The sequence below is a fragment of the Lepisosteus oculatus genome, chromosome 10 (genome assembly GCF_040954835.1).
Source record: "Lepisosteus oculatus isolate fLepOcu1 chromosome 10, fLepOcu1.hap2, whole genome shotgun sequence".
In the NCBI taxonomy this organism is placed as follows: Eukaryota; Metazoa; Chordata; class Actinopteri; order Semionotiformes; family Lepisosteidae; genus Lepisosteus; species Lepisosteus oculatus.
In genome coordinates this window covers 17,860,996-17,876,754 of record NC_090705.1, presented here as the reverse complement: position 1 = coordinate 17,876,754, position 15,759 = coordinate 17,860,996, and the positions used below count along the sequence as shown (strand labels likewise).

Here is a 15,759-nt window from a genome sequence, read left to right as displayed (position 1 = left end):
AAATCTTAATTTGTCACCTTCACAGCATGATTTGTCATTAGGTAAATTATGTGCATATATACCGAAATTCCATTTCATGGTTTTCCAATTTATGCTCTGTTTCATTATAGATGTTATATATATATATGTGGGTAGTCAGGGTGACTAAGTGATAATTAGATGGCATCCTTTAATAATGCTGTCAATACGTTTGGCCTAATGAGTGCATTCATCTAGACTTTTTTTACCTGAAGAAATCCCATCTCTAACAAAAGCTTAAATTGCGTAGAATATGTCAGCGAGAGAAAAACGGTGCTATATTTATCCTAATTCATACAATTCAATGTGAGGTAGAAGACTGTATCCAGAGTTTTAATATGTGAGAAGAAAAAGTCATGCAATATCAGTTAATAGAAAATGAGCAAACTGAGATCAACATTTTCTCGCAAGATTATTTTAGTAAATTGTTCCATTGGGCTCTTTTCTGGAAGTCTTAGCACTGATAAACATTATATGTAATGCTTACTCCATTGCTGAGTTTGTGTCTTGCTCAGACAGGTGGTTTACAAATAACTTGTGAGGTTAAAGAGTACTGTGAATTTCAGTGGACCATAAAGTGAACACCAAAATCTGTTCACTGGCATTTAAACCAGAACGTTCCTTGTATTATCCGGTTTACCTTCTACACATTTATTTCCTTGGTTTCAAACTGTATAAATATGCATTTTTTTCAAACGACATTTTCACAAAAGAAAATGCCAAGAAACTTTTTTTAGAAAAGATTTTAGACTAGTGATATGAAAAAAGATCATAAAGCAACAATACTTTAACAACATCTTCTTCCAGTCTGTGAAATTGTGTCTGCTCCCTTGTTGCTCTGGAGCTCTGGAGTTAGGGCTTGGGCTTGGATCTGTAGCAATTTTAAAACTGAGCACTAGGGTGGTACAGAAGATTGCACCATCAACCATTGTGTTGTTTTGCAGGTGCATTGATAAACAAGTCTGTTGCATTTACAGTCCCAAAAATAAATTCCATGCTTTGGAACTGTACTCAAATATTAATATACTATGTGGTTTATAGTTTCTTTTCAATTTGATTTTGATCTGTAATCCACTTCATAGTAAGTTTTAGTTCTGTTTTCTTGTAGGAAGGCTATTCTTTTGTTTTTTCTCTATACCGTTCTGAGATAAATGTTCCCGATTTCAATAGATGGTTCATAAAAAATAAAATTTTAAGAAGCAAAAAAATGTGAAGGATAGCCGTTCTGTGCAGATACTGGTCTCTTGTGAACAAGAAAGTACTTTTTTCACGTTTGATCACATAAGTTAGTGGATTGTTTACTATAAAAATGGTCACCATTAGAACTTCTTTTTTAGTTCTTCTCGTGTGCAGTTATTATTAAAGTTAACATGACTTTAATAGGTCCAGAGAGACTGATAAAAAGATTCTGGGGCCAGGTATTGTAGCTTGAAAATTCAAGGCTGCAAGCCTCTAATTCAGACAGGCTGTGTAACCAAGCATGAGCTAAATAATAAACAGATGTGAGTCACCAAATATAGCATGCTTAAGTCCAAACTACAAAGGGACACAAAATGAAATGATAGGGTATTAGCAGGAAGATACAATTTGCAGGTCAAAATGTAATAGTAACCTTTCACTGTGCAAATTGAAAATTAACCTTTGGAGTATTGAATCATTTGCAGCTGATACTGCATACTGGGCGGAAATTTCTCTTGAGCAGAAAATGGGGAAAAAAAGATCATCTCTAATGATGAACTTGGGTAATATTTATTGCTCTGTGTGTCTATTGTATGCAAACTTCAAAATTAATTTGGCCGCTAAAAAAATGTAATAGTAAAATTAAACTTGAGAGAGTGGAAGAGTGGAAGATTCTGAGTCATAGTTATTGTTTTTAGTTCCCTACCGTGTGAGTTTACAGTACAGTGGTTTATTATACGATAAGCAACATAAGCCATGACGGTTTTCATAGCATAAATAATGTGGCCATTGACTTGAAGTGTTTTCAAATATTTTTAAAATTCTAAAATGGTTGTTTTAGTTAAATGTAGCCACAGCCAAAAGACCATTAGTTCATAGACTTATTATGTGCACAAAATAAAATATTTACCTTTTTCCTTGATAGATAGAGGTCTTGAAATGTTAGCTTGGACCTACCGGGGATTAATGAATGATTAAATTCTCAGCAAGAAAGGCTTATAATTCTAACCTTGTCATATTTAGCTGCTGTCAGCAAAAATGTACTTTATGAGGGGAGACTCATAAAGTGCCCCATTCATTATGCTAATCTCATTAGTTAAGATCTGTTAAGTAGAGAGCAGTTTAATGCATGCTTTTCCGTTTTAATTATTGACCATAAATACGTTTTAGTACATTAGAAACCTGAGTGCAACACTGAGCGTTTAAATAGATTAGGAGGCAAACACATTATCTAAAGGTACATATTTAACTAATCTAGCATTTTAAGGATATTAATGCAGACATGACATAAATTGCAGCTTGTCATTTGACCCCAATCTTACCCTTCAGACCTGTGTTTGTCGATAGCATGGGTATTTTGTATCATTGTCCAGGACTGTGTACATGCTAGCTTTCTGTAGTCTCATAAATCTCATAGTCTTTATTCTTTTTTAAGGCCCCCTCATAGTAGTAGTTAATTCACGTTAATTGTACTTATTAAGATATGGATTCATTTTCAAGCTATTTTATTCTTTTTTAGTTGCTGATTATATTGGAGTCAGACAGAGCATCAGATGGCTGGGTTACAGATAAATTATCATAGACCCCCCATTAAAGGAATTAAAGGAAACTTTGTAGTGAACTTATATACATCATAGTAGGGAGGCACAGTGGTTAGCATTGCTGCTTTGCGGTATGGGGGCCCTGGGCTCAGTTCCTGGCGTGCTGTCTGTGTGGAGTTTTTGTTCATGTGTGTTTCCTCCGGGTGCTCCAATTTCCTTCCAAAGACAAACTGTTAGGTTAATTGGCTTCTGGGGAAATTAGCTCTGGTATGTGTCTGTGCATGTTTGTGTCTGTGTGTGCCTTGCGATTGACCGGCATCCCATTCAGGGTGTATCCTGTTTTGCACCCATTGCTAGCTGGGATATCCTCTCACTATCCCACGACCCTGTTTTGGACCAAACAGTTAGAAAATGAACAGATGAATATTATTGTACAGCTGTGATGAGTATTTAGAATCATTTGCACTATCAGACAGCAGAGACATACGTGAGGCTTTCAGACTAATGTTTCACAGAAAAATATCCAGACTATACTGCCTTTAATATTAATACTTGTGAATCCAAAGACTTTAAGTGTTTTGTTTTTCCGCAAAAATGAATAAAACTGAAACCTTCTCATCCTTAACTAAATAGGCGCCAGGTCCTTCATTGTCCTGGCTGAAGGGAGTCACTGCACGGGGAGCCCTTTTTGACTCTGTGCTTTTGCATTGCTGGTGAAAGAAATCTGGAGATGCTTCACATGGCTGTGTGTGATGGGCCAAGCTTTTGAGAAACCAGGTGCCCCTTTGGCCCCCTTGAACTGCGTGGCCGGCTGGCTGTTTTTGAAGGGTGTGTGCTTGACCCCTGACCCTGTGAAATCTGATGTTCTTCAGGTGGCTCTGGTGCAGTGGACAGAGAGCGTAGGCCTCATACTGGTCAACAGAGATCTGACCTCCATGCAGCTGAAGACCCCTGGTGGACAAATCCTCACATTTTACATCCTGCAGATTTTCCCATTTACATCAGAGAGCAAAAGAATGGGGATCATTGTTAGGGTAAGGGGTTTTATAATCTTTTCAGAAATCTAGCAAATCTCTTGCTGTTTTATTTATGTTATTCATCTCTCAATAAAAAAGCCATTGTCGGTTTGTAGGCAGTACATAATTCAGTAGGTTTATGTGTGTTTTTCCTGCAATTTATGTTAAATGACCTCTGGACAGAAAACTGCAGTTCTTGCTGTTGTATTATTTGTAATTTATTTGGTAATTTCTTTACCCATGTCACATTTAAATAATACAATTTAGTAAATACAATACTACAATTTAATTAAAAAATGACATTATAAAGTCATACATAATTGCTAAAAAGTCCTGTGGTTTCTGTGATATTATAATTCAGTGAAATACACAATACAAGATACATTGCAGGCAGTTATGGTCCTTAAGTGGTAAGAAAGTAAGATTTTCTGTTTTTTGGGTTAAATTTAATGTGATCGTTTAAGCCTAATGGTGCAATTCAGGAAGACTACATTGGAAAATAAATGATAAATGTTGTTATCTTTATATTTTTAATTTGTTATTTAAAAAAAAAACAGTTTTCCTGCAATGTTTGTGAATGTTATTGTTATAGTCTTACTTAAAAAAAGTGTACAGAACTAATCAAAGATTATCTCTATAACATGAAACCAATCAAAGAGCTAAACTTAGGAACATCCTTAGTGTGATTTTGTTTTTTGTTTCATTCCTACTGATCCTTGAGGGAAGCCAAAATGAAGACATACCTGACAGGATATGTACAAACCAGTGCCGTGCTTTGATGACGCCTTTTTTGTTTTTAGAGTATATAGTTTTTAAGAGTTTTATTTTGTAAAGCTCAACTTTCTTTTGGTCTTGACTTGCTTTTCAGGAGGAAGCTACTGGAGAAATAACATTTTACATGAAGGGGGCTGATGTTGCCATGTCAAGCATTGTACAGTACAACGACTGGCTTGAGGAAGAGGTAAGGAAATTGTAAAGCTTTCAATTTACCCACTCAGCTAATTGTGTGTTGCCTGGGAAAAAAACATCAATAATAAGACCAGTAATATGATGCAAGTATCACATAATTATATGGATGCATAACTATTATGTAGTTGAAATTAATTGTCTCAACATACCTGCAATTGGTACAGAAACAGTCTTTGATAAAATTACGTACTTTACATACGAATGAACACATTTCTTTTCCATGTCAGGGACCAACCTCTTAACTGGAGGTTTATAATGATGATTCTAAAAGAAGGCAACAAAAAATCCTATTCCAGAGCAGATCCCATCTCACTGTGTGAATGCATGCTTCACAATGTGGTGTATGGCCCATTTTGTATCTGCTTGTATTGTGCAATGATTTTTTCAATGGTTTATTACTGCCCATGCCTTTTATACATAATGAACACTTAATAAGCAAAGGCAATCATCTACACACTGACTATGGAAGCCAAGGATTATCGAAAGATTCATGTGCATATGTTCATGATTGTATTGGCAATATTTCCAAGTCAATATCTGCTGGAAGGCAATTTTATTTAATTAGTGACCTGAATAAACTTCTCTCCCATGAGGCGACATAAAATGTCATAAGCATAGCTATGGTGTTAATGATGTATGATTAACTGTAATAATCCCATTTCAATTCAACAGGGATATAAGGACATGTCAATATACAGTAGACTTGGTACAGCAGTTTCTGTGGATCTGATTTTTATATAAAACATAAACTGCAGATCCCCTTTTATCGTGTCCTTTAAAATTACCCTACAGCTATATTTTAGTCATTGATTGTTTTACAGTATTGTACTATTTAAATCTCTGAGGCAGCTGTTAATATGGGTTCTGGGAGTATTCTGGACATAACATTGTGGTCCTCAGTTCTGTTTTGGATGCTTTGTGCAGACATACTGTACTATTTTAATCCTAAACAGAGAGTCACGTTTGCGGAGGTAACAGCTGATATGAGACATGTTGAGAGAGTTTTAATCGTTGATTTTAAAGTCTGATCTCCCGTTGCCCATAATTTGTTACAGAAATTAGAATTTCCTTTATTCTCTGCCCCACTAAGTACAGTGAATCACTAAAACCTAAAGCTACTGTAGGACACAGGTGTAGCACAAGGTATACAAGAGGTGTTCAAGTGTTGGAGCTTTTCAGTTGAATACCTTGACTGTCTTAATGATTATGAGATGGAATCTCAGATAACTATGTTGTTGGGTCATTGTTGTGTGTCATTTTTTATTATGTCTTTTCAAGTGTGGGAACATGGCGAGAGAAGGCCTGAGAACTCTTGTGGTGGCAAAAAAGTCTTTATCAGAAGAGCAGTACCAAGACTTTGAGGTAAGCACAATCACCCTTTATGTTTTGTAGATGGACTACTTTCATGTACATATTAGCTGCAAAAAAGGGAGAGCTGTTTGTAAGATGTTGAGTCATTTATTCAGTAAAATCTCATCCCCAAATGACAGACAGGCTTTACAGCCATGTGAGGTTACCAGTTCGAACACAGACATGGTTCCTAGATGTCTTCAGTTTGTAATTAACGGATTGTACCATGCATGTCTTCATCTCGTTTAATTGAGGGCTCAGTTCTCTCTTTTGAATTTCTTTTGCTCTCAAAAAATGCAAAGTAGAATTCGTCCCATTGTCATCATACATTGTCATCCTGGATCGAGTCCAGTAGAGGAAACAAAACAAGTAATATGCAAGAAACTGTTGCCTAATTTGAAGGCCTGTCAGAACCTAGTATTAAATAATATTATTATTTAATACCAATAATAATAAGTTGTATTTTTTTAAAAGCAATTAGAAGACTAAATTTGCTAGAAAACAACATATTCGTATACGTATAATCAGTGCGCTCAGCTTAATTTAATTGCATTATATTGTAACACCTTCTGTAATTATGTAAGATAGAATTTACTTTTTATAAAGTTGATATCATCCTGTATTTTAAATAACAGTACATATGCAATGTTAAACTCAGTAGTGTATTGAAAAAAAATAACTCCACTGTTATTGTAATGCTATTGGGATTAATAACACAGCTGCGTAATTTCAGACTCCAGTGGCCAATGTGTGCAGAAATGCTTTCCATCTTAAATTTGAGCTTTCTGCCGTCCATGCAATGTTGGACACATCCATTGGTTCAACTGCATCAGTACCTTTCAGGATTCGAATACTTGCCTTCAGTGTTTTCTCAAAGCCACACTAAAGATATTTAGACTTTTTATTGTACATATCACTGTAGGAAGTTTTTTTTCTATATGTAGTATTAAACATCTGGTCTTGCAGATACATTGTACAATTTTAAAAACATAACATCCGTTAAACAGATGCATTTTTATTTATTGTTTCCCCTTATCATCCGGAAGAGGGCTCTGAGGGGTCAGCATAAATACCCAAATCTTTGATATGAATAGTTTCTTTAAGTTGTGTTTTTTGTCTTATTTCATCTGCTGCAGAATCGATACAACCAGGCCAAGCTGAGTATACACGACCGCAGTTTGAAGGTAGCTGCTGTGGTGGAGAGCCTGGAGAGAGAGATGGAGCTTTTGTGCGTCACTGGAGTGGAAGACCAGCTGCAGGCAGACGTCAGGCCTACATTGGAGATGCTGAGAAACGCTGGAATAAAGGTAAAGAAAACCTTGTTAGCAATTGCACTAAAACTTTCTTTTGTGTACCATAAACCAACAATAAATTGGTATGCATTTGTAGATTTAATGTACATTAAATGAATTATTACTTTTCAAGTAGTGTTTATCTAGAATGACTGCAGTTTTCAATAAGCGAAGATAAACAGAGGAATATTTGTTAACCCAGTTTATTTGAATTATCTTTAATATGGAGTCTCTTCAATCTTCAAGTGAGCTTCCTCTTCCACAAATTATATTTCTATTTCCACTATTGTGTAGAAATATAACTATGTTTTTTTTCTTTCAGGACTGTTCTTATTTCTTTTGTCATGTATTCATTTGTTAAAGATTGATAAGGCATCATTTGACATTATCTTACATTTGCACAATATTTTAATATTGATTTACACTATTGTATGACAGAAGTTACCATCACTTTCAATTAATTCATTAGAGAATCTTTTTGTGTTTTCCTTTTTGGTGGTGAAGATAGTTATTGAGATAACTACTATATGTTTCACTTCTGCAAGCAACTTTGTTTTATGCCTATTCCAATGTCTTTGTCTGAAAGGTCCTTTTGAGCACTTCCAATCAAAGTCAAATACTCATCACCACATATACTGTACAAATGTTATAGAAGAAGCAGCATTATGACATTACTTCATACATTGATCAGATGTTAGAGTCCACTGCTAGTAAAATGGTCCAGGCTAAACCAGTATGATAATAAATGCTTTACAGAGAAACATCAAGCTTGTTCACAACACTTTGGTTATTTCTAAGATGTCCCTGCATGACCTCAGTTGGACATTGGGTTTTGGGAAGCCAAAAAGCATTTTTACTGAACCACTGTCATAGCCATGTACAAAGAGGCGGATTGTCATTCCAGTGGACATCAGAGCACCACAGAATTACTTTGAAAGTGTGTGTGAATGGGGGGCGGACAGTGTCACCATATAATTGCCCCTAATCTGAGCCCATACGAGGAGCTACAGCCCTAAACCATTATATTTTCTTCTTTTTTGCTTGTCCAAATTTAGTCACTTTTTTACTTATAACTTCAGGATTAGTACATTAGTTGTATTTGTTTTCTGCTCTTCTTTATTACATTGAAAAAGAACACGTCTACCACTGTCTGTCAAACAGATGTTAAACTCTAAGCAGAAACCAAGCTACTCATCTCTAGAGATCACACAGAAACAAAACTCCTACGTGGTACTTTCTACCTCATGTCTTTAAGTAGTTACAGGTCATGGATTTGACCTGATATGCAGGATTTTCTAACACATATCCTGTGTCCTGTTTACCTCATATGTCAGTGAGCTTGATTTTGGTTAGTCAGCTTTTCGCAAAGCTTTTCTCCAGAGATCTTAAATTACGAGGTAAAGGAGATAAAACGCTCTTCATAAAGCATTCACAGTAAGTGCAGTACTGTTAAGTCAGGATGTTATGTGGGGTCTGGTTTATGTCATTGTGAATTCCCTCTCGCCATATTCTCAGTCTCTTTCCAGTAGAATCTCTTTGTCTTTCTCTCTTAGCTCTGCCATTGATGGCTTGAGATTCCACCATATTTGTGGATTCCTTTTGAGGAAGAGTAGATTTTAATGTACATCTCCCATCATGCCAGTTATCTAGTTATAAGTGTTATTTCTGTCCTTGAACTCCTGTCTGTTCTGTTTTTAAAATCTGTCACTCTGTAGAAAATGCACATTGTAGACATGGGACCAACAGATGCAAACACTCCAGCAAGTGTACTATTCCAATGCTTTCAGTTCTTTTGCTGCATGACTTCACATATGTAACAGTTGTTTTGTGTTTCAGATATGGATGCTGACAGGAGATAAACTAGAAACGGCCACTTGCATTGCAAAAAGTTCCCATTTGGTAGCCAGAAGCCAGGATATTCATATCTTCAGACCGGTAGGAAGTTACTTTATTATATATATTTTAAATGACTTCCAGTGTTCCAGTAAACTGTTCCACAAATGAAAATTGTTATCAAGTACTAAACAAACTTGACATTTCGCCTTTCCAAATTCTTCAGGATGTGGAGGCAGCAAGTGTTAAAACCAGCCTTAACTCGGCATGTATTATACAAACCTAATTAATTTGCAGACGTAATTATTTAGATATAATTTACATATAAATGTGTTTTTTCGTAAAATAAATAAATAAAATAAATATATAAAATAAACCAGAATACTAAATGACACCCTCCAGACTGCAATTTACTATTAGAATGTTAAAGTGTTTGGTGGCATTGAAGTACAATTTCATCATGACCTTTTGGGCTTCAGGAATGAGAAATAAAAAAGAAGCCCTTTCATGCATTAATTATTGAAAATAGATTAAAATAAATGAAAAAAATACATTTGAAATTTTTTTACCTATTGTTTTTTTATTGAAAATAGTTTTTAGGTTATTTTCATTTGGTTTATAAAGGAGGAATCCTGAATATGAAGGTACAGAAGAAAAATAAATAAATACTCTTATGTTTGTGACTTGTCCCAATATTATTAGGGATTAGAAAAAAGTAAAGACATTTTTAAAGTTTACTGCTAACATTACCAAAAATGACCAAAATTATTTCATGAATTAAAGAGAGAAATACAATCTTTCAAAGTGACTTGACTTGAACAAGTCACCTTATTAAATCATTCTCCTACAAGGAAGCAGTATAAGTGAATCAGTGCATCTTCATTTTCTTAGGTTTGTAAAAAAAATGCATTTTGCTCTTATTAATTAATAGCCTTTAATGTATTACTAATAAGTAGACTATCACTAATTATCTAAATCAATTGTTTGTAGACTATATCCTATATTATATAGACTATGTCTGACTATATCCATGCATATTAGTTTTAATAATGTAGATACAAGTTGGTATAAAACTGATAATTAGTTTTTTGAACGACTTTTTTGAACAATGAAGAACCAAAACTCTGCTGTCAAATATGTTTGTGGTCCTTGTTTTGCATGATTTAAGAAGCAAAAATGGAAAAATCCTTTTCTTTTTGATGTTTGGTGTCAACACAAAATAACTTGTCATATCGAATCCTGTTTATACCCACAATTTATAGGAAACAATGCTGGCACTCATCATTAAAATAATTATAACATTGCCATCTAGTGGAAAAAACAAACTGTAAGGTCAGGCGGTACGAGCTGCAATAAACTCTTTCATAATTACGTTAGGTGATATTTCATTGTAATAGGTTTTTTAATGTTATTCTCTGTCATAACTTTTCTACTGATCCATCATGTGAGTGATATTACAATTAGGCTGTGATTATTTAGTGTGACTAGAAATGAAACAGACCCTTTTGTATGAAGGGATTTGACAAGGAGAGCAAAGTGATGCTAATTTATTGTTCACTATTCAAGTCTATTATTTAGAGTTCCTCACTTTGCACCTTCCAGCACTACTTCTCAGAAGAAAGACTTGAGGATCTGATTTGGAAGAAGCAACAGAGATTTTCGAGTGGTGTTGCCTTGTAACGTTTAAATTTCTAAAACAATATGTATAAAAATAAAAGAAAATATGGGGTGCATTCATTTATCTTTTGCATGATCAGTACACAGTTTATTTTGATTTCAAAAGAACTCTGGAGGTTTTAATTTTTTTTCAGTAAATTAATATACGTCACCTTTCTGGGCATTATAAGGCTGTAAAATAAAATGTATCATCTGAATTTGTATTATATAAAAGCCCTGACAACTGTTATCAATGTAGCAAAGTAATTTGTCTTTTTAAAATTTTTTATGTTGCATGAAATGAAAATTAACATAATGTCTTCCAATGTGCATTAATAGCAGAGATTTTTGCACTCAATATAAAGCAGAATTTTGATTATTTTGACTGATTATTAGTCTCTGAATAATAATACAATACACGCTTTCATGGAGCTTTTTCCACAGTATGAGGCTTTATAATAATGATGTGCCCAATTTACTACAGTGAATACATTTTTAAGTGCTAATCTTGACACAGTCTGTTTGGAACATGAGAACAAACCTAATTTCTTAGTGCCTGCCAATTTTTCTCATATATTTACAGATTTCTGCATCATCCAATAAGGAGGCAAATTACATTACAAAAATTACAATGAGCAGTTTTCTGCCATAAAGCATTTTTTCATTACGTTTAGTACAAAAATGTACTTCAAGTAAAATATTGAAATTGTTGTGGGATTTAATTACCAACTGCTTTTAGAACGTTTGACAACAGCCATCGAGTGGAACAGGTTGTTCTCACTATATACAGTATGTTGCATGAAATGAAAAATACCCATAATTTCTTCAAACATGCATGGATATTTTAAGAAGGTTTTTTATAGTATGTTCAATATAATTATCACAGATATCTGTGCAAATCTGTTGCACTTATTTCAGTTTTTGTTTTTTCATCCCTACTGTATGTATTACATTTTCTCCATCTCAAATGTGTAAATTCTATAGTCATATATATATAAGTCCTTTAAAACTCTATAGAATGTATAAGTGGCTGTATTACTAAATTCTAAAACATTTAAAAATGTGCTCAGTTGAAGCATTATGTGGATCTATGGATAACATTGATGTTTTGCCATGCTGCAGGTAACTAACAGAGGTGAGGCCCATTTGGAACTGAATGCTTTCAGGAGGAAACATGATTGTGCACTTGTCATTTCAGGGGACTCTCTTGAGGTAAAACCTGATTGTGGTTTTCTTCAGTCATGAAAGGCAAACATTGGATGACATACTTTTGTTCACCTTTATATTACTTCTGTCGTGTTACATGGATTGTACTCTAAAACTGCCTCTAAAAGAACTCTTATCTTCAATCCAGTTCAGTCTGACATTAATCACTACATTCACGCTTTAAGAGAATTGAAATGTCAAAATCTCTGGATATGCAGTATTGATTTTTGGAGAGGAATGATGCAAATTATGGATTTTTGTTTTGCCGTTTTTTATCATTTAGCTACATTTTGCAGAGTTTTCGTTTCTTTGATTTACCCATCAATGCATAGAACTCATCAGTGCATATCCAGAGAAATATTTTTTTTCTAATAGCAAGGCAAACAATAACAGAGGGACCAAAGAAATTGTGTATTTACCCGTTTGAAATTAAAAACTATAAAAAAGCATGTAAGTCATATTTCCTTCCTTTTTTTGGTTGTTGGACATTGTATCCAAACAGAAATGTTCCTTTAAACCTGTGTTGTCTGGAAATGATTAGCCAGCCCATCCAGATCTGGTTCTTTGCTTCCTCTGGTGTCTTAACGGGCTTTGTCACATGTGCTCCTAGGTTTGCCTGAAGTACTACGATCATGAGTTTGTGGAGTTGGCATGCCAGTGCCCTGCGGTCGTGTGCTGCCGCTGCTCGCCAACACAGAAAGCGCAGATCGTGAAGCTGCTGCAACAGCACACTGGCAAACGCACCTGTGCCATAGGTGAGCAGAGAGATGGGCCTCCACAAAGCCCTGGTTAAAGTTAGCCTTTTTATCTGTTCTGACTGTTGCGTCGTATGGGCCCCTTTTTATTGTTTGTTCGCCACGCCCAATTTGGAGGTGCTGGTTTGGTGTTCTCTGTGTCTCGCAGCTTGCAGCTGTCAAACCCAGCAACCGCACACAGGGGAAGAACAGAAAGTACAGGCCGCCCACCTTCAAGCTGCTCCCCTTCCAACACTTCACAGGCAGTGTCTGAATAGCCCAACCCAAACTGAAGGTTCAGCACTGATTGGAAGAGGGGCCCAGTGTCCTTGAGGTTGCGGGGGTCACTGGGTAACTAAGAGTGACCTTTGGCTGACCAATTCCACCCTACCTTCATGGGTGTTCAGCCAACTGGCCACCACCTCTTGGCAATCTGTGGCCACCTTGGCTAGTGCCAAGGCCCAAGCTTGAAGCCTTTAATGGTTGAGACCCTCAAGAGGCTCTTGTTCTGTACTTTACCACAGATGTACCAGTTTTTACAGTTGTATACATTTAGTCGTTTTGTGGTTTGATATAATTTCAACATGCCCTCATTGTGTTGTTCCATAGGAATATCCATAGGAATATCATGATATAGTGTGTAATAGTGAACACTCTTTAGAGACACATAGAGGTTAAGTCCAGGCTGACAATTAAAAAAACGCATTTTGTCTGCTGATCTTTTCTTCAGGTATGACATTTGAAGAAGGGGTTTTTACTTCCCAAACAGGAATTAACCTCTGCTTGTACCTTCACAACCAATGCAAACTGACGCAGCTGTCCACTGTAGTTGGCTTTATCATGATATTCCTATTCTCCAATGCTGGCATGTACAAATCCCAGAAAACAAAGATTTTTCCAAATCTTTTTTTTCTTAAACTTCATCCTTCAAGAGGAATTTAAGATAGATACTTTATTAATCCCATAAAGGAAATTGCAGTGCAACAGCAGCCTGGCACAGTCAACACAGCACAGTGTTAAGAAATGATACAATAATACAACAATACAATACAGTAAGTGCAGTCAGTGAGACGTGCAGTAAAAAATGGAGTATAGAGAATCACACACAGTATAGAAGATACAAAACAAACCAGAATGTACAGTACACAAGAAGATGTATTGCACATTATAAATATATTGCACAGATCCCCAGCATATATTGCACATCAGTTGTAAACAGGAAAACCAGCTGTAAACAGAGAATTCATGTTTAGTCCAAAAACAGGTCAGTGTCGCCCCTGACCAGACACACAGTGGATGAGTTGTAAAGACTTATGGCAGAAGGCAAGAGTAGCCTCCTGCAGTGCTCCCTGTTGCACTGTGGTTGGATCAGCCTATTGCTGAACGTGCTCTTCATTCTCACAAGTAAGTCATAGAGGGGATGGGAGACGTTGTCCATGATGGCCATTAATTTGGACACCATTCTCCTCTCAGCCATTACCTCCAAGGGGTCCAGATCAGACCCAGTGACAGAACTTGCTCTTCTGGTGAGCTTGTTCAGCCAGCAACCCCTGCTCTAATCCCAGAGCCCCAGCACACCACCGCATAGAAAATGGCACTCGCTATAACTGACTGGTAGAACATATGAAGAATCTTACTACACAGGACCTGAGACTTAATAAAATAAAATTAAGTAAATTAAATTAAATATTAAATTTTTTAAAATACTGATAAATAGAAATAAAAAGTGTACAGTTGGCCAAAATTAAGCATGTAATTACATTGTTGAAGTCTGCAGGTTAGTCCTCACAGTGCACTGCCACTGTAGGATTTGTAATTGAAATAAATTGTTTGTGTCTGAACACATAAACCTGACTAAATAGTATGGAGTTCATTGTGATTTGGACTGACTAAAAAGGAACAAAATATCACTCTCAAGGTTAGTTTAGTTTTATTCAAAGACACATACTGAAGACTGAGGCAGCTAAAGACAGCATGGAATCATCTGAAAAAAGCTTCCTCTTCTCCTAAATACTCTCTATTCTATCTGGAGTATCCAGATCCTATGCTGTGTCGATTGTCGATGTGTTTTGTCATTATTTCTTTAAGAGCTTGACTAGTACAGTATCTCACTGAGATCCGATAAATGCACGTTATAGGCAAACAGTCGCTTTCTAAAATTACCAGGCCCATTTTCCATGAGGTGTTGCTAGTTGTCATTTCTACTTATTGTGGCTTAGAAGTTGATCTTCCATCCTGTGCAGAACTGTAGAAGTCTTCTGTCTTGAGCTGAACGGATTTCAAATGAGTTTGTCACTGCAGTCTTCCTTTTTGGGAGTACGTACTCTAATAAAGTCGTATACAGCAAAAAGGAGCCTCCAGTCTTATTTTTTTGTATTCTCCTAAGAACTTAGCAGTTTGCTTACTTTCGTCCTTTTAGTAACAGCTCCCTAAAGCACAGCAGCTTCCATTTCACTCTTTTTTACCCAAGCCTACCACCTGTACTGCATGTGACACAGATGCCTTTATGCCTTACAGGTGATGGAGGAAATGACGTCAGTATGATCCAGGCAGCCGACTGTGGGATTGGTATCGAAGGAAAGGTAAAGAGACAGGGAAAACTCAAACATGTTCAAAATGCTTTAATTTGGGCCCCTAAAATAACTGCCTTCTGGAGTCCTTGCCTTTATTAGTCATGGTTCCACCTGCCAGTGACGCTGTGGGTTTGATGGAAGCAGTTGCTTATTATGTGTTAGCACTGCTACAGGAAACTCAGTCTGAGTATCTGAGGGGATACGCGGTGTTCTAGAAAATATTAATACAATTGTAGAACAGCTTTTTGTGTCTAAAAAAGTAATTATTACATACCATGACTCTTGGAAGAGTTGAAAACATTTTTATTGAAGTCTGTGACTAAGAAAAAAAACACTGGCTTCCCTAGAACAGCCATTCTTCCCCTCCTTAACCTATTTTCAGCTGTGCTTAT

At 35.9% G+C, this 15,759-nt stretch overlaps 1 protein-coding gene across 4 annotated transcripts in view; it reads left to right on the top strand.

The window, feature by feature from the left end:
- The window catches only part of atp9b (ATPase phospholipid transporting 9B), a 148,607-nt gene that overhangs the window by 120,360 nt on the left and 12,488 nt on the right, over positions 1 to 15,759 (top strand). For all 4 annotated transcript variants that reach the window (XM_015357693.2, XM_006635853.3, XM_015357691.2 and 1 more), the window contains 8 exons: positions 3,611 to 3,772; positions 4,623 to 4,715; positions 6,002 to 6,085; positions 7,210 to 7,380; positions 9,202 to 9,300; positions 11,977 to 12,066; positions 12,671 to 12,815; positions 15,312 to 15,376. In XM_015357693.2, the coding sequence (XP_015213179.1) occupies positions 3,611 to 3,772; positions 4,623 to 4,715; positions 6,002 to 6,085; positions 7,210 to 7,380; positions 9,202 to 9,300; positions 11,977 to 12,066; positions 12,671 to 12,815; positions 15,312 to 15,376 (909 nt within the window). The remainder of the gene's footprint in view (positions 1 to 3,610; positions 3,773 to 4,622; positions 4,716 to 6,001; positions 6,086 to 7,209; positions 7,381 to 9,201; positions 9,301 to 11,976; positions 12,067 to 12,670; positions 12,816 to 15,311; positions 15,377 to 15,759) is intronic.